At 41.3% G+C, this 21233-nt stretch overlaps 1 protein-coding gene across 1 annotated transcript in view; it reads right to left on the reverse strand.

Moving 5' to 3' along the window:
* Positions 1 to 21233, reverse strand: part of LOC120844255 (glutamate-gated chloride channel) — a gene marked incomplete at its 5' end in the record, with an annotated part of 134397 nt that overhangs the window by 40477 nt on the left and 72687 nt on the right. The window contains 2 exons of the mRNA XM_042291251.1: positions 1418 to 1552; positions 9869 to 9951. Of these exons, the coding sequence (XP_042147185.1) occupies positions 1418 to 1552; positions 9869 to 9951 (218 nt within the window). The remainder of the gene's footprint in view (positions 1 to 1417; positions 1553 to 9868; positions 9952 to 21233) is intronic.

The raw sequence follows: 21233 nt of genomic DNA on the forward strand, positions 1-21233 counted from the left end.
TGTAGAAATAGTTCTGCGATCGCTTAAAAACCAGTATACCAGATGAGTATAGGTTTTAGTAGTACAAGTACCTAAGGGTTTTTAACAATTAGATATAGACGTATTCTGTATTATATATAACAAAACAGCGCAAAAAGACGCTACACAAAGTAGAAGTACGAAGGACATACGATGATTGTTTGTGTTCTGTAAAAATAAACTGTCATGATAGTGTCCTGGTAATGTAAAGCCTCACCTGTGAATTACTTTAATTGTAGCCAAGTTTTAACTGAGTGAACATTGCTCAATATATTTATCTTGCGTTTACCAAATAAGTAAGACTTCTTCGCAGCGCTTTCGCTTTTTTACTTACTAGTTAGCAATTGTCACTCGATGAAAGTCAAAAACACCAATGAAACAATACAAGTGTGAGGATATGAACGGGACTTGAACGAAGGAGACGAGGCGGTGGGAGCGCGCGCAGAGATGCGATCGTGGCAGAGGACCGAAGGCAGTGCCCGAGAACGAACGCATCGCGACACCGGTGAACCAAACAACCAAGTTTAACCCCGGACAGGTGTCGAAAGCCCTGTGGGGGCTGAAACTAGGCTTGCTGGGGATCTGCCGCCTGCTCGGTGTCATCGCCCTGAAGAATCAACATCCAGGCTGAAAGCTGCTGCCATGCCCAAGAAACCTCTCTGACTGACTTTATGTGGACTTGTACATAGCTCGCTGTGCCTCCCATGGTTCTGGATTCTATTTTTGTAAATAATATTTATTATTTTGCACACAGCGTTCTGGAATCCCGAGTCTCCATTTCATTATTTTTTTATCTCAACACGTTTCGTCTGAAATGTCCTTACTGATAGGTGATGTTAATTCGGGGTGCTTGAGACTTCATTAAAAAAACAATATATCTCAAACCATTTTTCAAAATCAAAAGCCATCATCAATTGGTGATTTTTAATAAATATTGTTTTAATGGTGTTTTTAATAAGTTAAAAATAACAAAAACAAACTTCTCTTTGTGTTTGTCTAACGTTCAATCTAACCTTGTTGTGTCAGCATCAAAACTTCAGAATGAAGGTGGTCATCACTTCATATGAAATCCGTGCACAATTTGAATCGTAACTAAAGAAAAATACGCGACCGGCCAGTACGCGGAGCAGTATATAAATGCTTTTGCTATCTAGAGAAAACCAGTATTGAGGAGTAAATAAAATATATTTAACTGGAAGACCTTCCGAAAGTCGTTTTCTACAAGCTGTGATGCCAAGGATTAAAGATTATCTGTCCTTGTATACAGAAATGCTCTGTCCACCAAGGAGGACTGTTAACAGCCATAATAATCTTTCTTTAAAAAAAAGCCTATCATTCTAAATTCAGATAGCTTATATTTTGATGCAGGTGTGATGTCGTTCTTACGGCCATGACCTACCTCTCCAGGTGTGCCTGGTGTCGCAGTAGCCGGTCTCGTTCTTGGCCAGGTAGGCATTGTGTGCGCGCAGCGAGGTGGCCGTGCTGATGGACGGGTCTGTCCAGTCGATCTTCAGCTGGCTCTCCTCGTATGACACTGCAAACGAACGAGGCCGTTCACGTCGCTGCGCCAACCTTCATGGCTCTTGACAGTTCGCTACCGTCGTGATCGCCTTCACTTGTATTCAACTTGCCCCACAAAGACCCGTCCGCCTAAATATGTAGTGTAGCAAAATGATCACGTGATAAACGGCTGCTGTGGCCTACAGTCACTACCAGAATAAGAGCGTAAAGGGAGGAGTTTCAGTTGTCCAAGGACGACCTTGCAAAACTTCGATGATGCTTCGACTTTTCGTGAGCATCGAGTGTTCATGCGATGCCAGAGCACGAGGAACGGCAACAAGTGCGGACTAGAGTCCAGGCGTTCAATACCAGACGCTGTCCCGTTCTCATTTTGTCGGTGATCGCGACTTGGCCACTTACATCAGTAACGTAGGGAGCCAATATATTGTCATGAATGACAAATGATGAGGCGGTGAATAACTGGAAAACTAAACATTTAGCGGAAACAAAACGTGTGCCCCCCCCCCCCCCAAAAAAAAATAATAATTGTAACACCAGGAGTCGTAGGCGAGTGTCGATGTCGGCGCAGTGGGAGGATCAAGCGCTCACAAAAAACTGACTACGTAGAGCCACACGGAGCACCTTTTGTAGACGTACGGGCTTGGCGAACATTCGACAAACTAGAATGTTTCACCTTCGAACATTCTTTTTTGTTAAGCCCATTTAATATATGTTTAATTGAGGCTTGGCTTATCCCGGTATTCTTGTTAATAGCTATTTTCCTCCTAATTTTACGGTGTTTCGTCAAGACAGAGACTATGCTAACACGGGTTTTGTAACTCGAGGGTAATGTCCTGATTGCTGTAAATTCTTTAGTTTCCTGCCACCGAAGGAAAGATCTCGAATCCTCTGCTGAGTGTGTTTGGGTTGAACTACAGGCAAGCGATATTTTGAACTATTAAATCGAAAATTACTGTTTTCCTTTTCTTTTTAGCGCTCTACAATTCATCGAACATTGTGAAACACTACAAGAGAAGTACGACCTTCCTGTTGTTGTTGTTGTTTTTGTTTTTTTTCAGATTCTAGGCGATTTGAACTTGCCTGGAATTGACAGTGGCACTGGCATTCCTTGCGAAACTGGCGTGACTTCTAGAAAAGCCGCCTGGTTACCTTCGTTTATAAATTGTTTCTGATGTTCATCAATACAACGCCATTCAAAATTATTGTGGAAACATTAGAGATATTTTCTTATCTAATGCATCGCTTGAGCCGGCTGTATCAGCTGCAAATCCATTCGTACCCGCTGATGTTTATGATCCACCATTCAAAACAAAGTTCTGCTCATTATATAGGCCACGTGTGAAAAGTAGTATTGTGAGGTATTCTTATTCTCAAGGATATTATCTCGGCTTGTATAAATTTCTAGAGAACTAAGGCTGGTAAATTGACTTAACTGATGACATAGTGGACTCACCTGCGGTAAACTTTACGACGATAGTTAAAGAAGCCGTGGTGCTTTCGTTTCTAAACGGTTGACACGCAACTCCCGTTATTCTAGTTGGTTTTCAAGGGATTTAAAAATCGTATTACGAAGGAAACCGCACTATCATCGCTTATACAAAAAGACAGAGAAGTGTTTATGGCATCAAAAGTTTAGTATTAATCGTTGTCTCGTTAAGAAACTGTATAAAGATAACTGTTAGCACTTGGTAGCATTCAGGAAAGTCTGAGAAAAAATCCGAAATACTTTTGGCGCTTTGTTAAGCAACACTTGCGTGGAAATAAGGAACGTATTTGTGTTCGAGATAATGATGGGTACCATTGTTTCACGGTCAAAATAGCGAACACCTTTGCCGACTTTTTCAGTTCATGTTTTTCTCCTCTTAGGACTACTTCTTTTGGTTTTACTAATCTAGACTGTACCACTTTTCTGTATTCGTTTACTGTTGGTGAAGATGAAATAGTAGAGGTCATGAAAGAACTGAAACCCAAATTGTCGCGCGGTTTTGATGAAACACCTATGTTGCTTTGTTTTGTTTTTTTTATAAAAGGCTGCTGTCCTTTGCTTGCACCTGTTTCGATGCACATGTGTAACTTGTCTCTTGCTCAAGAACGTTATCCCAGGCCCTGGAAACTCTTTGTAGTTGTTTCTATTGCTAAGAACCGTGATTCTACATTGTTTAATAAGTACGTCCTGTGTTATTCCTATGTAGTTTTGCAAAATATTTTTTCATTAATTTTTAAGCGTGTTTACTTCTTTCTCAGCCGAATGATATCAGCACACGGTTTTTTGAAATGGGAGTTCTGTTGAGTCAAATTTATGCTCGTTTTCAAGTTACTCTGCCCCAGTGGTGTCAAGTAGGGGACAAGTAGATGCGGTCTATTTTGACACGTCAAAAGCGTCAATTATGAATGTTATAATTTACTGCTACAGAAGCTTGCCTTGCATGGTTTCAGCCTGTAACTTTGCTGGTCGTTTTCCAGTTATCTAATCGGTAGTCGGAACTCTATTTACATTTCTAATAGCTATTCCGATGAGTTTATCTCGAGTTCTACTGTACCCCAGCGATCCATCCTGGGACAACTTTAGTTCATTTTGTTTATAAATTATCTTCTTCCAGTATTACCGATTCAGAAAGTATTTTGTTTTCTGATGATCTTAAACTTCTTCATAAGTATGAAGTCATTGTCGGATTGCTCCCTTCTCCAGGCAGACATAGGACGTGTTTCTTAATGGTCGGCCAAAATCGCTTGTCACTTAACCTCAATAAAACTAAATCCATTGTGCTATCCAGAAAGCGCGACGTACTGTATTTTTCATATAATCTGGGTTCCTCGAGTTTCTCTTATGATGCATCTGGGTGTATCCATAGATAGTTCACAGTTCTTTAATAATCACGTATCTTTAACCATTAATGCAGCACTAAGATTACCGGGAATGGTTTCATGATTGTGTCGCCAGTTTTCTAAACCCCATTGACTACTACAATTGTTCAGCACATTAGTGAGGTCAAGATAAGAATTTGACTCATTCATTTGGAATTTATTAACTTTACAACAGGCAGTTGCAATAAAAAATATGCTAAACCGAATTACTAGAATTGTGTACGACCATTAATTGTAAGAAAATATATTTTACGATTATGAAACGTTACTTGTTTGATTTCCGTTGCACAAGCTTGTCGTGCGGAGGCAATACAGATAGTTTATATTTTTTTCGCGAAGCTACGCACGGGGAAGTGAATTCAAATGATTTTTTGCGTTTTTAGATTTTCATGCTCCGTCAAGGGTCAGCAGGAGTGTGCAAACTTTTTGCCCATCTTGGATGTCTTCTGTGTCTCTTTTATCGAGGATTCAATTATCCTTTAATAAGGCTCATCTTGACGTTTTTCTTTGTTCTTACCAGTTTACATGTGCGAAAGTGGATGTCTTCCAATTACCTATTATAAGGCGGGTTTTGTGTAGCCTTTTCTGTTACTGTTATATCTTTTTATATACTTATTTTAACGTGTTTTCTTTAATTTTTGATACAGTACTGTGTTTTAGTTTGCTTTCTGTTCACCGCATTATAGACAGTAAAGTTGTTTCTGGGCACGAAAAAATAAAGATTTATTATTATAATATTATTAAATAAGAAGCTTTTCGGACCACTGCAGAAACTAATATTACAGCTCAAACAGTTGCGCGGATTCAGGAATCGGACCTGGGGACTCTGCGTGCAAGTAAGGTGCGTTACCTCTCGGCCACGCACCCGATGATATACATAAAAGACAAACCCTATTCTCCCTTCGATTGCGCGGCTTCTCGTGGTTTTACGTCCGGGATTTCAGGAAGCCCGTGCACGCTTAGCTCATATGCTTTTTTTTTTTCGCTGTACTTCAATTGCCCTTAACCAGCGTCAACATTAATGATGTAAAACTATTTTGAAATGAATTTTTAAATATTGACTCCGTTCAGAAACTTTTGTTTTTGTTTTGAAACAAAAAATTGTGATTCTCACGATTTTAAAGAGTGGAAATGCCTGTATAGTTTTAAATTTACAACTAGTTATTCTCCTTTGTGTTTTTTCGACGGTTTTCTGAATTTGTGTAGGAAATCGAAAGGTGTTTCATTTCCGTCAATTGAGACCAATTGGTGAACGTTCTTAGAAAATTCTGCTCCATTTGTAATGGCTAGAAGAAAAGTATATTCAATATTTTTTTTTTTCATATGGCAATAGGATTTCACAAAGTTGGTCCAGAATTGTTATGGCCTACATCAGATTCATTCGGAGATGGTCGGTAACTTTTGCGAATGGTTTGAGAGTTATTTGTCAATTTGATTTTCTGTTCCCGTTGTCAAAAGTAGTTAACCCCCAATTAAAAAAATATATCTATATATTGTCTCCCCAAGGATCGATTCTTGGCGCTCTTTTTTATTTATTTTTTTATTTTTTACAAATAATATAGAGCCGCGTTTCATAACTTTCTAAATGCAATTTTTTACGCATGACATAAACTTGTTCAAAAGCCTTCATAGTCTAAAAGACTCTGACATCTTACGAAATGAAGTAAAACGTATTACACAGTGCTGTAACCAGTTAAACCTGCCGCTTGACCTGAAAAAATAAATAAGATGCATTTGTAAAGACCCCACGGTTTTTTGACCAACTATTATATTCGTATATCACAAGTGATGTACGTGCCACTCGAGAGAGATTTTGGACTCCTTTTAGATAGTGCTACAGCTTTTAGACATTATGTATGTTAAGTCGTAGCTAGTGCATTCAAAGTATGTAATTTATGTCTCTTTAGGAATGGCATTTCAGAACCTCCTATTTCATACACCTCTTCAGTCATGTCATGAATAAAGCTCGCGTGTACCATTCAAAATTTAGTCCCCGATGGTGGGAAGACAGCTTGAAGACTAAACGATTACACAAAATAACAGGGCAAGACACAGACAAATCTGACTATTAATTACTCTTTAATTTTTCATCTTCCCTATCCATCGGCCAAGTATTCCTTCTCATTCACTTGACAACTACATGTATACGAGTTTTGATAAATTGAATACAATTTTCACGCACGTTGAGTACGCCATGAAACACATCGCGGAAAAAGAAGCAAGACATAATAACTGAAATAAGAAACTGTAAAAAAAAACACAACAACGTTCGCACACGCGTCACTGGCCTCCGCACATCACCATGCACTTCCACTACGAGTCAGTGGGCATCCACACATTGTAAGTAATACAGTGTATAAAAAATCCTTGCTTAAAGGCTTTCACTATGAGTCACTCTGTCGCCGCACATTCTCGAAATTGACTTTTTATGTTGTGAACCCTGAGTCAAAGACTGCTGACAGTCGTCTTTATTTTCTTCGATAGCTAGTGCCTCAAGCATTTAGTGACTCAAGCTGGTAGAGGCTGAACTACACTCCCGAGTCATGCAGTTGGCTGAATTGACAGGAGTCCTGCTCATCTGCTCTTCACCGCCGCTGCATGCTCTCTGGTTCAACCATTCATGCATGGGCCCGATGAGCCCATGAAACACTTTCCTGACGATATAGTAATGTGGTAGACCACCCCTGCTTCACACTGGGAATATGTCGTCCTGTGAGCAATGTTGGATGCCTTTCAATGGTTGGTTGTCTTATTTACTCGGCGACAGATTTAGTAGACTTTGTTTGGGGCAATGTGTACCACCTGCAAGTTTTGTAGTCTGTTTCTAAAGGACCATAAAGTGGAGATGCCCCTTAGGGTGGTTGTAAACGAAAACGGAACGTAGCGAAATGTTGTGTCTAAGTAATAAGATCATATGACTTGCTAGTTGCACAAATTACACAAATGAAGGTAGCACTAAAGACGCTTGTCCGCTTGTCCGTGTGTCTGTCTTCAACTTGTCCTCGTCTTTAGCAATACCTGTATGTGTGTATTATGTCGAGATTTCAACAGCATTGGTTAGGTCGGGTGTATCTTGATAAATACCTATCGTTGAAAACTATAAAATATCTTATTCCAATCATGGAAAGCAACCATGAGAGAAAAGGCTCGGTGTTCTCCATGGATATACATGTTTTATACTATTCTCTAGAAAAAGAAATGACATGAGCGCAGTGAAGGAGGTGTTAGAGTTAAATTTGGAAAAGTATCGAGCAGAATCGGGCGTGCTAGTGGATGGCTACCTTTCCGTGATGGATCTCTGTTTAATAAGAACAGTTATAGAACACGATAATCGAAAATACATAAAAAATATGTCTGCATAGGCTCGACTCACGCATCTTTGTTAGCTGCGAAATCGAAACTTCCCTCTGCAGTATGGATAGTTAGTTGTTTGACAAGAGGATTGAGTTGACGCCGGACGTTGCCTTCATCAGAAGATATGTTGATGATATTTTTATCGGCAAGCTTAAATATGGAAAGTCAGACAATCTTGAGAGGCTGATAAGGTCAACGGCACGGGAGCTGCAGTTCACAGTAGAAAAACCAGAGGATAACGTGTTGCAGATTTGGGACATGCGCATTCAGGAGAAAAATTGTTTATGTTGGGATTATGGTAAGAAAATGGCTAAACCGGTGCTTCCTAAAGAAAGTTATCACTAAGATTCTTAAAGTGGGACTTGCCAAATCACTGATTGGTCATGCGCTGAAAAGTTATTGTACCGAAAATCTTAGTCAAGTGTTAAAAGGCAATGGGGATGATTGGAAGGCGCGGAATATGACGAAACTTTTCTAAAACGACAACATTTCTTTCAACAAAGAACTAAGCAGGATGAGCCAAGTGTGAGGAGCCGACGAGCTCCTATCCAATATGTTCATAATATTTCTCATAAAAAAAAGCACCTGCGAATAAGTTTGGCGCGGGGACTATTCACGTCCAACTTCAAGTTATGCAAACTCATGCCTTTTGAATCAGGAAAGAAATAATGCCGAAAAATAACATCGCGAAAGGCCGGTTGCGTGTGAGAAATTTTTGGTTGATGAGATCCCTTCGGACTGAGAATTTAAGTATGCAGGTCACAGGTCGAGGTGTATGGTAACGCAGGTGTATGGTATTCAGGTGTATGGTAATGCGAGGTGTATGTTATGCAGGTCACAGGTCGAGGAGGCAGGTCACAGGTCGAGGTCGAACAGAAGCAGAATGTGAGAAACATCGTTTTCAACTTCGAGGAATTTCTACAATTTTAATTATATTATGTGCATTTTTTAAAGGCAGGTAATAGGTGGTTATAAAGGACGCGGATTTGAGTAGGCAGTTCTGAAGCGTTAGCAATTCTATGCGAGCATCATTAGGCTGCGTGGTTTGTTAAAGAAACCAAAGTGATATTCATTTTGGTGCGTTCACAGAGGGCAAGGTCGTTCCTTTGTATTCGGTTCTAGCGTACGCTGAGGAGAAGGTGGCCGTTCCGTTGAACTGTGACCCTTTGTGTAAATGTCTCGTAGCCGAGGTCAGGGGAGATAAAAGAAGGTTTACCCCCGTTTTTATTAAAACTGTGTGTGTGTTTATTTTGTATCTTTTTGTTTTATTGTGTCCTCCTTTTGTGAGGTTTTGTTCCTTCTGGTGATTGTGCTGACGGCGTTGAAGATGTGGTATATGAGGCGTGTACAAAATAAATTCGGCAGCGGAGTTTGAGACGTTGCCTGTTTTTTTCTGTCTTTCTTTTTGTTTTTCTTTTCCTTTCCCAGTCTCAGCTTTACAAAGATGTTAAACTTCCACCAGCTTGCCTGCACTGTGACGATTTGTTCGTTAAACAACTCATAGCAGCCTTTGTGACATTAGATCCTATATGTAGAGAAACGGAGCGCAGGAAAAAATTTCACAAAACATCAGGTTTCAGTACCACTTTTTTACAGCAAAAAGTGCGATGCTGGCGGACAGCTTGGGATTTATAAAGGCCGCCTCGGATTTATATTCTGTAACTGAAATTGTAAATAAAGTGTGTATTTGCAACCAGCCTCTGTCAGATTGCGAGACCTTCGGCTGTGTTTTGAATCCACTAACTCAGAATGCATACGCCGTCTGTTCGCCTGGGCTCCTCTGGAGTTGCCCTTAATCCAAAGTATGTCGGAATGGAGATGCGAAATCACTTTATGGACACCGCGTCACTATTTAGGCAAATATTCTCACAGTATACTTTAAATTAAATTTGTATCCTACTTCGTTTTTATTTACTTTTCGAAATAGGTTGCAGCTAGTAGCTGGGAACAAAAAGGCACCGTTTTATTTTCTTTCCCAGAAATTAGCGTGTATTAAATGCTCCCAAAAATTATATATATATATATATATATATATATATATATTTAAACTTTATTCTATACTTTTTTTCACTTTCACCAGAGAAGTATAAGTTCATTCAAGGGTACTTACTGCTTTCAACGGCGAAAGGGCATTTTGGATTGTCAAAGGGAAAAATCTTGAGATTGCCCTGACACACCAGGGTCATGTGCCTCCTGAAAATAAAAGAATGGGAATAAAAAATTAAAAATATTTGCCATTCACGCAGTCCTTTTGCAAGCATCAGACGTCATCTTTCGAATGAAGATTTGAAGCGCAAAAAAGACTGTCATGTTAAGGACATACATAAATCGCTCATCGGCAAACTACAGAAGTATGTAATTATGATGTTAAACAAGCCAACATTAATTACGTTCGTGTCGTGTCAACATTTTCAAAAAAGATTCAGAGAACACAACAGCCACTCAAAAGTAACTTTCTTCAGTTTTCATATATCTTAATCGGGGAATTTATTTTTACGTACAGACTCCATACGGCTCTTCGTCTTTGGGTTTTTGTTTATATTGGATCACCGACGGGGACTGAACAAACTCAGAGGCGTCGAAACAGAAACATTTATATACACCCCTTGCTCGGCTTCTTGACCACTACAAATATTTATGTTACAATGCGTAAACATAGACTTCTCACCTATGGGGGGGGGGGGGGGGGGGGGGGGGGGGGGGCGAAGCATTACCACCGCAAGTCGCTCTTCGCTGCGATCATAGAAGTAAGATTCCGATAACATAGGGTGTGAAGGAGGTGAAATGAACTATATCCGGATACTCTAGGTGAAACATGTAAGGCTACAACGGAGCGTGACTGCATAAATCAAATTGCGTGGATGTGGTACGAGCAAGCGCGAACATACCTCCGAGCAAGAACGCGAGATCCTTGCTTGCTTCATTGCGCTACGGTGATGCAAACTGAGTTCACAAAGCATTTCTTTCGCGTTCATAACTTATTTTTAGAACGAAGGTGCGTCTCCACTCTCGTTCGGAATGGCATCCCGTGTTTCTTTGAGTTTACCAAGCAATCATCCATCAAAAACTCCGACGTGGGTTATCAGTTTTGTTTATTTATTTATTTTGGTTTGCCATACGCGCAACTCCTGGGCGCCATGGCAACCCTTAGCGAAAACTAATACGTTTGAAATATACCACATGCTAATTTTAGTGCATTTGAAATACAGTTCATAATTGTAAGTACACGAAAAATAGACCGAAAATATAAACTTCTTTTTTTTTTTACTTAGTACAAACATATACTTCTAAAAATCATTTTAAAATATTTTTACTTAAACTACATTTGAAGTTCCCTTCATGCGTTTTGAAATATGTAAATACTAAATTAATAGGAACAAAATTCCTTTCACATATATTTCTTGAAATATTTATTTAATTCATGCAAAATATACTCCAACCCTAAAAAAATGGAGCAATCAAAAATACGTGCAGAATACTCTTAAAATACCTGAAAATCGTAAATACTGTTGTGTTATACTCTAAGTACCTTTTGACCGCAATACTTTGGTAATTTGACTTACACTACTAAAATATTGAAAAGCTCCCCTTCAAGAAGTTCACTTCAAGCAGATATGGTGTACACTGAAGCGCCTAAATATAACATTTGATTAGTTTGTCAACTGAATTGCGCAGCAACGCACTGATAAATCAGCCCAGTTTATGTTATTGTTTCCTTTTTTCTATCAAGAGCACACCTGATCAGTTCCTTGCACACCAATCACAAACGGGGTTCGGGAACTACAACCACAACATTTGCTGATGCTGGAAAGCTTCAGCAGGTGCTGTGAACAGGTACGTTTGGCGTGGTTTTGTTAGCACAATGTTAATTCACTGAACGTGTATACTCACCATTGTACGTGATGTGAATAATGACTCTAATATAGTGACATTAACTACCATATTAAATAGTTTACTACTAAAAAGGAAAGGGAAAATAACTACTGTAATAGACTTATTTTTCGCGGGCTCAATATTTAGCGATTTAGGTCAAAGTGGAGTTTTGGAATAAATCGCAAATTCTAATTTTCGCGACGCGCTGGGATCGCAATATAGATTTCCGTCCCCCCTTTCTATGTATCTTCCTCATGTCTAGATTTTAATGTTTTTGCATTTTGCCGGAATTGTTCACAGGACCCATTTTTCGGAATTGTAGGCGATTCGCGAACTTTGAGAGAATTAGGTCCTCACGAAAATAAAGTCGTTTACAGCATCTTAAAGTGAAGAAACTGCCTTGATTCGCTTCGTCCTGAGTGGTGCTACGCAGAGAAGCAATAACATGTATTTTATGAGCCGTTTGTGTGGATATTGTTTTAGGGACTGCGCCGAATTGTTATTAGTTGTACCAATGCTTTTTAGTAAGAGATATCGTCCACGAACTTCAAAACACTGTTTCCCGTTTGACAGACTCCCGAGGAGAAGATCGAATACTTGGAACCTTAATAAGTGCAGAGGTGGTCACCGAACTTATGATTACCTTCAATATGTAGGGTATATAAAGCTCTAGAGCAATCAACAGGACTGTGAATGAGCTGTTCAGTGCGTCATGGTGTTTGTGTTTGTGTTCGTTTCTAATGTAGCTTTGTGAGATGTATTTAGTAGTGCCCTCAAATACCACAGGACACCATTTGCTGACAAAATCAAAAATAAAAAAAAAGGTTGTGTAACCGGTTTTTAATGCACAAATGGCATCTTGAGTGTGAAGGGATAATGTTTTTGGTATATCGAAAATATTTTTTTATTCATATTTATAATGTATTTCGAATACCTTACGCGCGTATTTCGAGTGCGGCCAAAATAATACAGAATAAATACAAAACGAATACTCGTATTCAATATATTTCAACTTCGTTTAAGTACGGTCTCTTTTTGCTAAGGGAAGGGGAGAGAAAATTTCCAGTTCTCCAATGTATACCCTGTTTTCGATTAGGTACTCAAAGACATTTGGTTCACGAGCGAGCAATTGCTTCAGAGCTACGCGCTAGAAGTGCCCCAGTGTCGTACTTTTGAGTGACCGATGCGCATAGAAACGAACAAAATGTCCCAACTGAAGTCCTTTCGATTTTCTCGAGACGAGGGCGCCATGGACACTGCCGAGATTGGGGGATCGCTTGACGGCGGCGTTGAATAAAAGGAGCTCGCCTACTTCGATGTGCGGGCGTTAGATGGTGCAGATAATTCTGCTTGGTAGCGCCTTGACCAATTATTTCTGTACAACAATAAGTGCCAACCGTAGCGTTAAGGTACGTAGAGATGCAAGGTGAAACAGAGCTGGAAAGAAACTTTGAATTCCGAAGCAAGCAAGTCTAAGCATTAGAAACGTCCACGTGACAGAAAGGAAGCTTTAAGAAAAAACTTTCGGAAGATCTTCTACCAGAAAAAAAACCACCCAACTCTTCCACCCCTGGGCGGATGGTCGGCTCGGATCTTCGTTTCCCGGAGAGAGGGATGCCCATCGCGGTGCCCAGCCGAAGCCGTTCACAATGTGGTTGAAAGCGTTTACGGGCTTGTAGTTTCGCTCTCAGGTATATGGGCCAGGCGGCTCGATAACTAGTCGTGAAGATGCGCCATTATAACTGCCACAGGTTTGTTGCTTTTTTTAGCAAAAAATGCTCATTCTTCTTATCCAAGCGACCAGGAAGGCGTGTCCATCCAAAATGAGTACATTTCTGAAGGTACCGGAGTCTGTCCTCCACGCTGACACTTTGAAAGTACGCGCTACCCATTGGAAGTCCTAAAAAACAAGCAAGCCTAACCAATGCCCTACCCAAAGAAACGTATTCCCCACCGTCGTAATTGCAGTCATGTATCTGTTTTTTACCTTTAATTTTCATACAAAATGTGAAGCAAAGTTACGTTTAACGTTTATATGCACTAAATACAAAGCAAACACGGGCTCGCAAATACGTACATATAAAACCTAACAAAAATTAAAATTTACATTTTGGTGTGTCTCCTTCTGCCAATCAACTAAATACCACACAAGCAAAAAAGGAAAGGGCAAGATTTACCCACAAACAATAAAGTACTTTTACGTCAGATCGTGCAAAGATGGTCCGGGTAATTTTTTTTCTAGTTAAGTAAAAAATGTATCTTAAACCCAGGTTCTTGAAAGAAGCATTCTGCTATAGGCGAACGCCGCAGCTAGCTTCCTTTGTGAAATATAAACATTTAAACCCCACCCGCGGATATTCCCAGAGCTGGCAGTAATGTAATTACTGTAATGAAATTACAGTAATTTAATTACTTGTTCCAGTAATTAGTAATGTAATTCATTACTTTTTGTAGCGGGTAATTTAGTAATGTAATGAATTACTCCAACGACGGTAATTGTAATTAAATTACCTAATTACTTTTTCGCACCAGGCATATTTTTGTGTCCACAATACACAAGAGCGCTTTTATTTTTATTTTACTTTTTATTTTTCCTCTACACCTTTCCAAAAAACGCCCTTCGGCTGCCGCTATGTTGCTGATGCTAATGCGGCTGGTGCGACTCTCGCGCCCGCTATCAGCTAGACATTTTCTGCCACTCTCTTGAACTGTGAAAACCCGCTCAGCGCGATTCTCTACCTATGTTTTGCGGTTTTGCATTCGACGTTTTCTGGCCCCTCTTGAAAGTTTCCACTTACTTTTTCTGATGCATGCTGCGCACCCTCTGTGTGTTATCTTTTACTGTGAGAAATAGGGCTGGTAAGTGCCTGCCATTCGAGCTTTTCTGCTCGACATTCTCGGGAAACGAAGGAGGGGAAGTAGGTCGAACTAAGTAGAGCACTATATAGCTCCTTCGGAGCAGAGTAGCGCAATCTAGAACGCCGTCTCTCGGCGACTAGCGGCGAACGCCCGAAGGTTCCAACTGCGGTCAGAAATGCATGGAGAAGGTGAGAAAATCGTTGTTTCTTCAGTTTTGTGGGGATGTGCGGAATGGAAATCATTTTTGACATAATAATGAAACATTTTAGAATAATATGCGATAAGGTTTGTGCCATACAAGAACGTAACTTTTTTTAAAAAATTGCCTGAGCGGCATCATGCAGCAGACGACGCGGCGACGTCACACCATTCACGTGACCCGCTCCGGCCAACCCGAAAAGCCCATCTCCGCTGCGAGCAAAAATCGTCTGCTTCAAACGCCATTGCCTTGGAAATTGCCTTCTCAAAATTTGCACACGCATCCGATATTATTAAAACTTTGATAAAGTGTTTAGCACTTTACTGACTTCACGACAGGCTAGTTTTGAAAAATGTGAACTCGCCGTTAGTTTTTTAATCAGCCGTGTTATGTCGATCTCCATGTATTCTCCCATAGGGCGGGCCGCCTCCTGGAACCCTGAGTACCACGTGACTCGCGCCGAGCCGCTCTGTCGGCCATGTTGTCGGCAAAACACGGGGTTCAAAGGATTGCGCTACTCTGCTCCGTAGGAGCTATATAGTGCTCTAGAACTAAGGCCCCTGGTGGAACTAGAGCACTATATAGCTCCTACGGAGCAGAGTAGCGCAATCCTTTGAACCTCGTGTTTTGCCGACAAGATGGCCGACAGAGCGGCTCGGCGCGAGTCACGTGGTACTCAGGGTTCCAAGAGGCGGCCCGCCCTGTGGGAGAATACATGGAGATCGATACAACACGGCTGATTAAAAAATGAACGGCGAGTTCACACCTTTCAAAACTAGTTTGTCGTGAAGTTAGTAAAGCACTAAACACTTTGGCAAAGTTTTAATATTATCGGATGCGTGTGCAAATTTTGAGAAGGCAATTTCCAAGGCAATGGCGTTTGAAGCAGACGATTTTTGCTCGCAGCGGAGATGGGCTTTTCGGGTTGGCCGGAGCGGGTCACGTGAGTGGTGTGACGTCGCCGTGTCGTCTGCTGCATGATGCCGCTCAAGCAATCTTTTTAAAAAGTCAGGTTCTTGCGGGTCACAAAACTTAGCGCAAATTATTCTAAAATGTTCCATTATTATGTCACAAACGATTGCCATTCCGTATATTCCCACAATACTGAAGAAACAACGATTTTCTCACGTTCTCCATGCATTTCTGACCGCAGTTGGAACCTCCGGGCGTTCGCCGCTAGTCGCCGAGAGGCGGCGTTCTAGATTGCGCTACTCTGCTCCGAAGGAGCTATATAGTGCTCTAGGTGGAACAGCCTCGACGCGAATTTGCGAACAATGACAATTGTTCTTTCCCCCAGAGATAATCCGCGTAGGGTCCTCAGTCATCTCCAAAAATAGTTGTACGGGTTGGGGTGGGAAACGGATCAGTCGCGTGCGTTCCTCTGTCCATCGGTAAACATGCAACAGAGAGTTCTAGCTGTGTGCCATGAACTGTGTAAATAATGTAAATAAAGTTATCTGTAAGAGGAAGTTATCAATAGCTCCTTTATATCTAAAAGTATACAAAAGTAATGCGAAAGTAATGTCATTACTTTCAAAAGTAATTTGTAATGGTAATTAATTACTTTCTGGCTGTGGTGATTTGTAATGTAATTTAATTACATTTCAGCTATTTTCAGCAAAGTAATTAGTAATGTAATTCAATTACAAAATATGAGTAATTTGGCCAGCTTTGGATATTCCCAGGGTTCCGCTATGGTGCTTTCCACAGCTGTCAATTTCACAACGAAGCATCCACGTAGTTAGATTTTTCTACTTATTTCATGGACGGTACAAAGATTATCAAAAATTACATAAAAGATTTCTATGCAAAACACCTCACAAAACTTATCAAATAAACAGGTCTTACAGCCATATTCACAAATTATTTACCAACGCACTTCATCATATTAACCGACTCAGAATATTAAAAAAATCGTCCTTAAATGCATCTTACAAATATATAAGAAAACTATCATTAGCCATTATTGTCGCTCCGTTATGAATGGAGAAACGCAGCTCATTTATTGAAATGTGTCAAAGTTGCACGTGAATATTTAAAAAAGAAAAAAAGAACATCCGCTTCTTATTTTTTTAATCTCTTTCAACCCTTTACAGTCACTTCAACTAACTTCTGATGGCAAAACACCGAGTAACACATTGTATCCTTAAAAAAAATAATGACAACAAACCTTCCCTCAAAATTAGCGAGCGTGTCCTCGTTTTGGTTGCTTTGCCGCACAACGTCTGCTCCAGAAAGACATTTTCTGGAACCTTGGATATAATAGTTTTCAAACATTCCCACCACCATACTAATTGAAATTGTACTTTTAAATTTAAAAGTTATAAACACAATTGCGAAATGTTGTTATTAACCTAATTATATCAAACGCGTATTTTCTTCTAAATGCTCTTTGGCAGGAGCCAATATTACATCAACACTTTTCCTGTGCGATGCGTACTTTTAACAGGAACGACCTGCCCCCCGTTTTATGAAACACCTTGCATGTATAGCTAAGTGCTTCTTTCCGGGGCATAACTTTCGTATAGTATATATTTTACAGAAATGCAAAAGATGACTCGGAATGTCACTGTACCAACTGACATAGAAACTGCCCCCACCTCCTAAAAAGATTATGTTCCACCTGTGTTCCATTGTTGTACGCGTGGATACTTAGAAAAGGTAAGCCTGTCCTTTTTGTCGTGACGCAATGTTGAACACCGTGATCCCGACTCTCCAGATACTACTTCCCTCGCCTTGTTTTCGCCGTGAAAGATCTCCTTCATGAGAGGGCTTTGGGGTTTACAGTTATGGCTGTGGATCCACTTCTCAACTGCAAACAGCAGTGGCGTCATCCAACAGTCATTTCTGAGCTAATGAACCGTGGAGGAGGGGGAGGGGGGGGGGTTACAGGTCTTCTATTACAGTTTAGCGACCCTAGGTATTTATTTGATTTAGGGCACCGACGTTTTTACTGTAAATGTAATTTCATGTAGCCAATCCAGCCCCATTGTGCTTAATATGTTTATCTAGACACCGCTCCTTGGGCTCTCACAAAACACAGGTGTAGTACAAGATTGGCTTAACGTTAAAATAAAAACAAGTTAACTTTATTTTTTCAGAACAGTTACGAAAAGTCGTCTGAACACATTGAACACACGGATGGCTTAAGCCGTGATTAAGTGTAAGTGCGTAATACGGAAAAAATTTCGTGATTTAAAAGACTATATATTGGATTGGCATCTCGTTCTTGGTGCACAGAAGAAGAGCTCTTCATTGTTCATGAAGAATAACATAATCATTGCAAACCAAGAGCTGTGAGTCAGTGCTGAGTGACGGTTATTTTTCAGTGTGCCGTGTGTCCGTGTGTGTTTCTCTTGTGGTGCGCTCTACCGGTAAATAACATGAGCCCCAAACTCGCCCAGTCAGCAGCCTTTAAGGGATATTAGGAATTCGCAGCTTGGCAGCGGCGCTTAGGTGGGAAATAGTTCTAACCAGGGTCGTCAATGCGGCAGTGACCGTAAGGGACAATGTACCCTGGGTTGCTACATTAAAACATTTTGTTGATCCTTCGGATTGTCGGTAGAGACAAAGTGTGCTTCCGCGGCATTCTTTGAGACTTTCCTCACTTGTGCTTCATGTTTATTTTCCTTGATTGTATGGAGATATGCAGAAAGATTCGGACGAGAGCGCGGGGGACGTCAGTGAACCAAGCTCTGGTTGGAATGATTAGTGTGAAGACGACAAGCTAATGCGAACGCCAAACGTCGGCGTCAGGCGTTGGCGTTGGAGAAGACCATGGGACTCTAAACCGCGCCCCGCGGGCCAAATCCGGCCCGCTGAGTTCTTCCGACCGGCCCGTGGTTGGCTGTAGCCCTTCCAATGAAGCCCAGCCCGCGGCCGGATTCCAGCAAGCCCGCTGCTTCAGGTTCAGATATAAGCGGGAGTAAAACAACGGCTCAGCAACGCGCTACAACCGCGTAAACAAAAATATCAATCGAAAAACGATATAAAACTGCCATTGTAAAGCGTGCCCTCTCAGTATATTATTCATTGGGCATGGGCATCACCATCACCAGTGTTAGTCCCCTTTTTTTCATATCTCGATAACCGCGTACGTTAAAATTCCTTTCTCCCCTGTGCAAACATGGCAAAGCTCCTATGCGCTCTGATTTATGCCTAATGGGTTTTCTGCGTTCCAATTACTGTGAAATGTCTCTTTCGGCTAAGTATTAATTTTCGAAATAAAATATATGCCTTCACCCAGCACCGATGCTTTTGTTTAACTTTTATTTCGTATTTATATGCTTATCTAGGATTATGTATTTAGGTTTACCTCATTTATATTCGCTTATTTATTTTCCGGCCCTCGAGACATCGACAGGTCCCCGATCCGGCCCCTCAGCCAAAAGATGAAGGCCCCGTGGAGTACACTGCTTTCTTCCTTTTCGCAAATCTTCCGTTTGGTGCAACGGTAGGGTGGCTGGTCCACACTCTGGGGTCGTGCGTTAAATACATATTTTCTACTGAGGTATATGTAACACATTTCCCAGTTTTACACACACTGCAGCGCACTATTGAAAACAACACTCAATCCTTATACAGAAAAAATAACGCAAAATTCAAACAAACAGCGCTGACTGACAACTCGTTTGTATGCATACTTTGTCTTGTTCTACCTCTTGCACTACCGAGTTTCCAGAATACGCGCAGCGATCTCCTAGACGCCTAAAATTCTTTTCTCTTTTTCTGTCAGGTTTAAAGATCGTGTGCTGATACATTTTTTATAATTCCTGGCGATGTTTTCAGCTTCTAAGATATCTCTAGTTAATTGGTTACTGTTCCTACCTAAAATTGTACAAGATGGCAGGTGAACCTCGCACCCACAATCACGGCAGTATATGCCCAGATGGCCAGAGTTAGCTCTGGTGCTGCTATTTTTGTGTTCTTGGAGCCTATCATTAAGGCATCGTCCGGTCTGCCCTATGTATATTTTCCCCCACGAAAGGGGAAATGAGTGCACCACTTCTTCGGCGCACTCAACGAAGCTGTTCTGATGTTTTTTGGTACAGCTTACTGTTCGGTGGGAATATGGTGAGTTGACTTGTTTGCACAAGTTGGCAAGCTTATTAGGAGCAGAGAAGAAGACGTTGATGTTGAACTTGTTAGCGATTTTCTTGTTGCCATGGGAGAACCTGTGGAAGTAGGGAAGAACGACTGGTCTCGTGGTTCTATCTCTGGCTCTTGGTGTGACAGATGTTCCCTTATTTTTTTTTTTTTTTTTCAGGATGCTTTGTGCAATCGATGTTAATAACGAGATGGAATATCCGGCGGATGTTAATCTTGAAATTTGCGCGTCAAAGCTTACTGAAATAGATTGCTCGCAGGATTTTTGAAGAGAGTTGTTTAGACATAATTTTACGACAGACTCATATTATAAAAGCTGCAACGTTAACATTTCCCAGCTTTTTTTTCTGGTGTTCTATCTCACATTTTTAGGAGATCACATCCCTTAAACATATTAAAACGGGCTGCGTTTTTGAGGTGCTCGGTTGCAGACTATGTCGAAATGTGATAGCGTGCCAACGTTTCATTTATCAAGGCCATATTTGTATCATTATAGTAGACGAACCTCGTCCCCTCACTTGGCCATCGGTCGTAGCAAAACAAGTCCACATTGTCTCTCTCTCCCCCTGAACAAGCGCTGTTCTCTCTCTTCCGGTGTGTCATTCCCAAGCGCGTATCCGAGCAACCGCGTCCGTGGTCGAAAGGTTGTCGTGATTAGCTACCGCGCAAAGGGCCCAGGTTCGGTGCCTATAAGCGGACCCGCCTTTTTTGGTATTTCTCAAAATTTCGCGTTCTGGTAAATTCGAGAACCATTGTTGCTTGTGCGAGGTTCGAATACGTCGAACATTCTACACAGATTGTTTCAGAAGCCCAAACGTGTACAAACAAAGCACTGCGTGGCGAGCCAGAGTCAAGGGCGATTCACAGAAACTTGTGTCGAGTCTGACCGATTGCAATGCAACGGCTGGCAACGTACGTTGGGCTATGGCCACAGCTTTGTCGGCTCCAACAAAACCGGTTTTGGCACCGTTTTCTCTGAGCCAAACAACGAGTTGGAGCCGACGCAGCTGTGGTCGATGCAACCCGTCCGTCTTAAAGGGATACTGCAGCGAAACTTGAAATACACCTATTATGGTCAGAAATAGGTTCAATATGATCAATGATATTCATAAATCATAATCGCGCGTTTGTATTTTGAACGGATGGCTATATTTTTCACCCTAATGGGCCCGATTGGGCGCGCGCTCAAAAATCGGCCATCGGAGAGCGCGATGCGTCTTGGGATATTGGGCGCATTCGTGACGTCACTTGTGCCAGACGGGAAAGGCTACGGCATGAATGTTGTGGTTACGAGCGCTGCCACTTGGTGGCGCGTCGACGATTTACGACCTGTGACAACGTGGCCGTTTGACATGTGCAAGGGCTGCACGCACACTGCACCACGGAGAGTCGGCAACCACGGCAGCAGTGACAAAACCAGCTCTGAGGCCGGATTCTC

The sequence above is a fragment of the Ixodes scapularis genome, unplaced genomic scaffold, assembly GCF_016920785.2.
Source record: "Ixodes scapularis isolate PalLabHiFi unplaced genomic scaffold, ASM1692078v2 PGA_scaffold0__279_contigs__length_252992795, whole genome shotgun sequence".
In the NCBI taxonomy this organism is placed as follows: Eukaryota; Metazoa; Arthropoda; class Arachnida; order Ixodida; family Ixodidae; genus Ixodes; species Ixodes scapularis.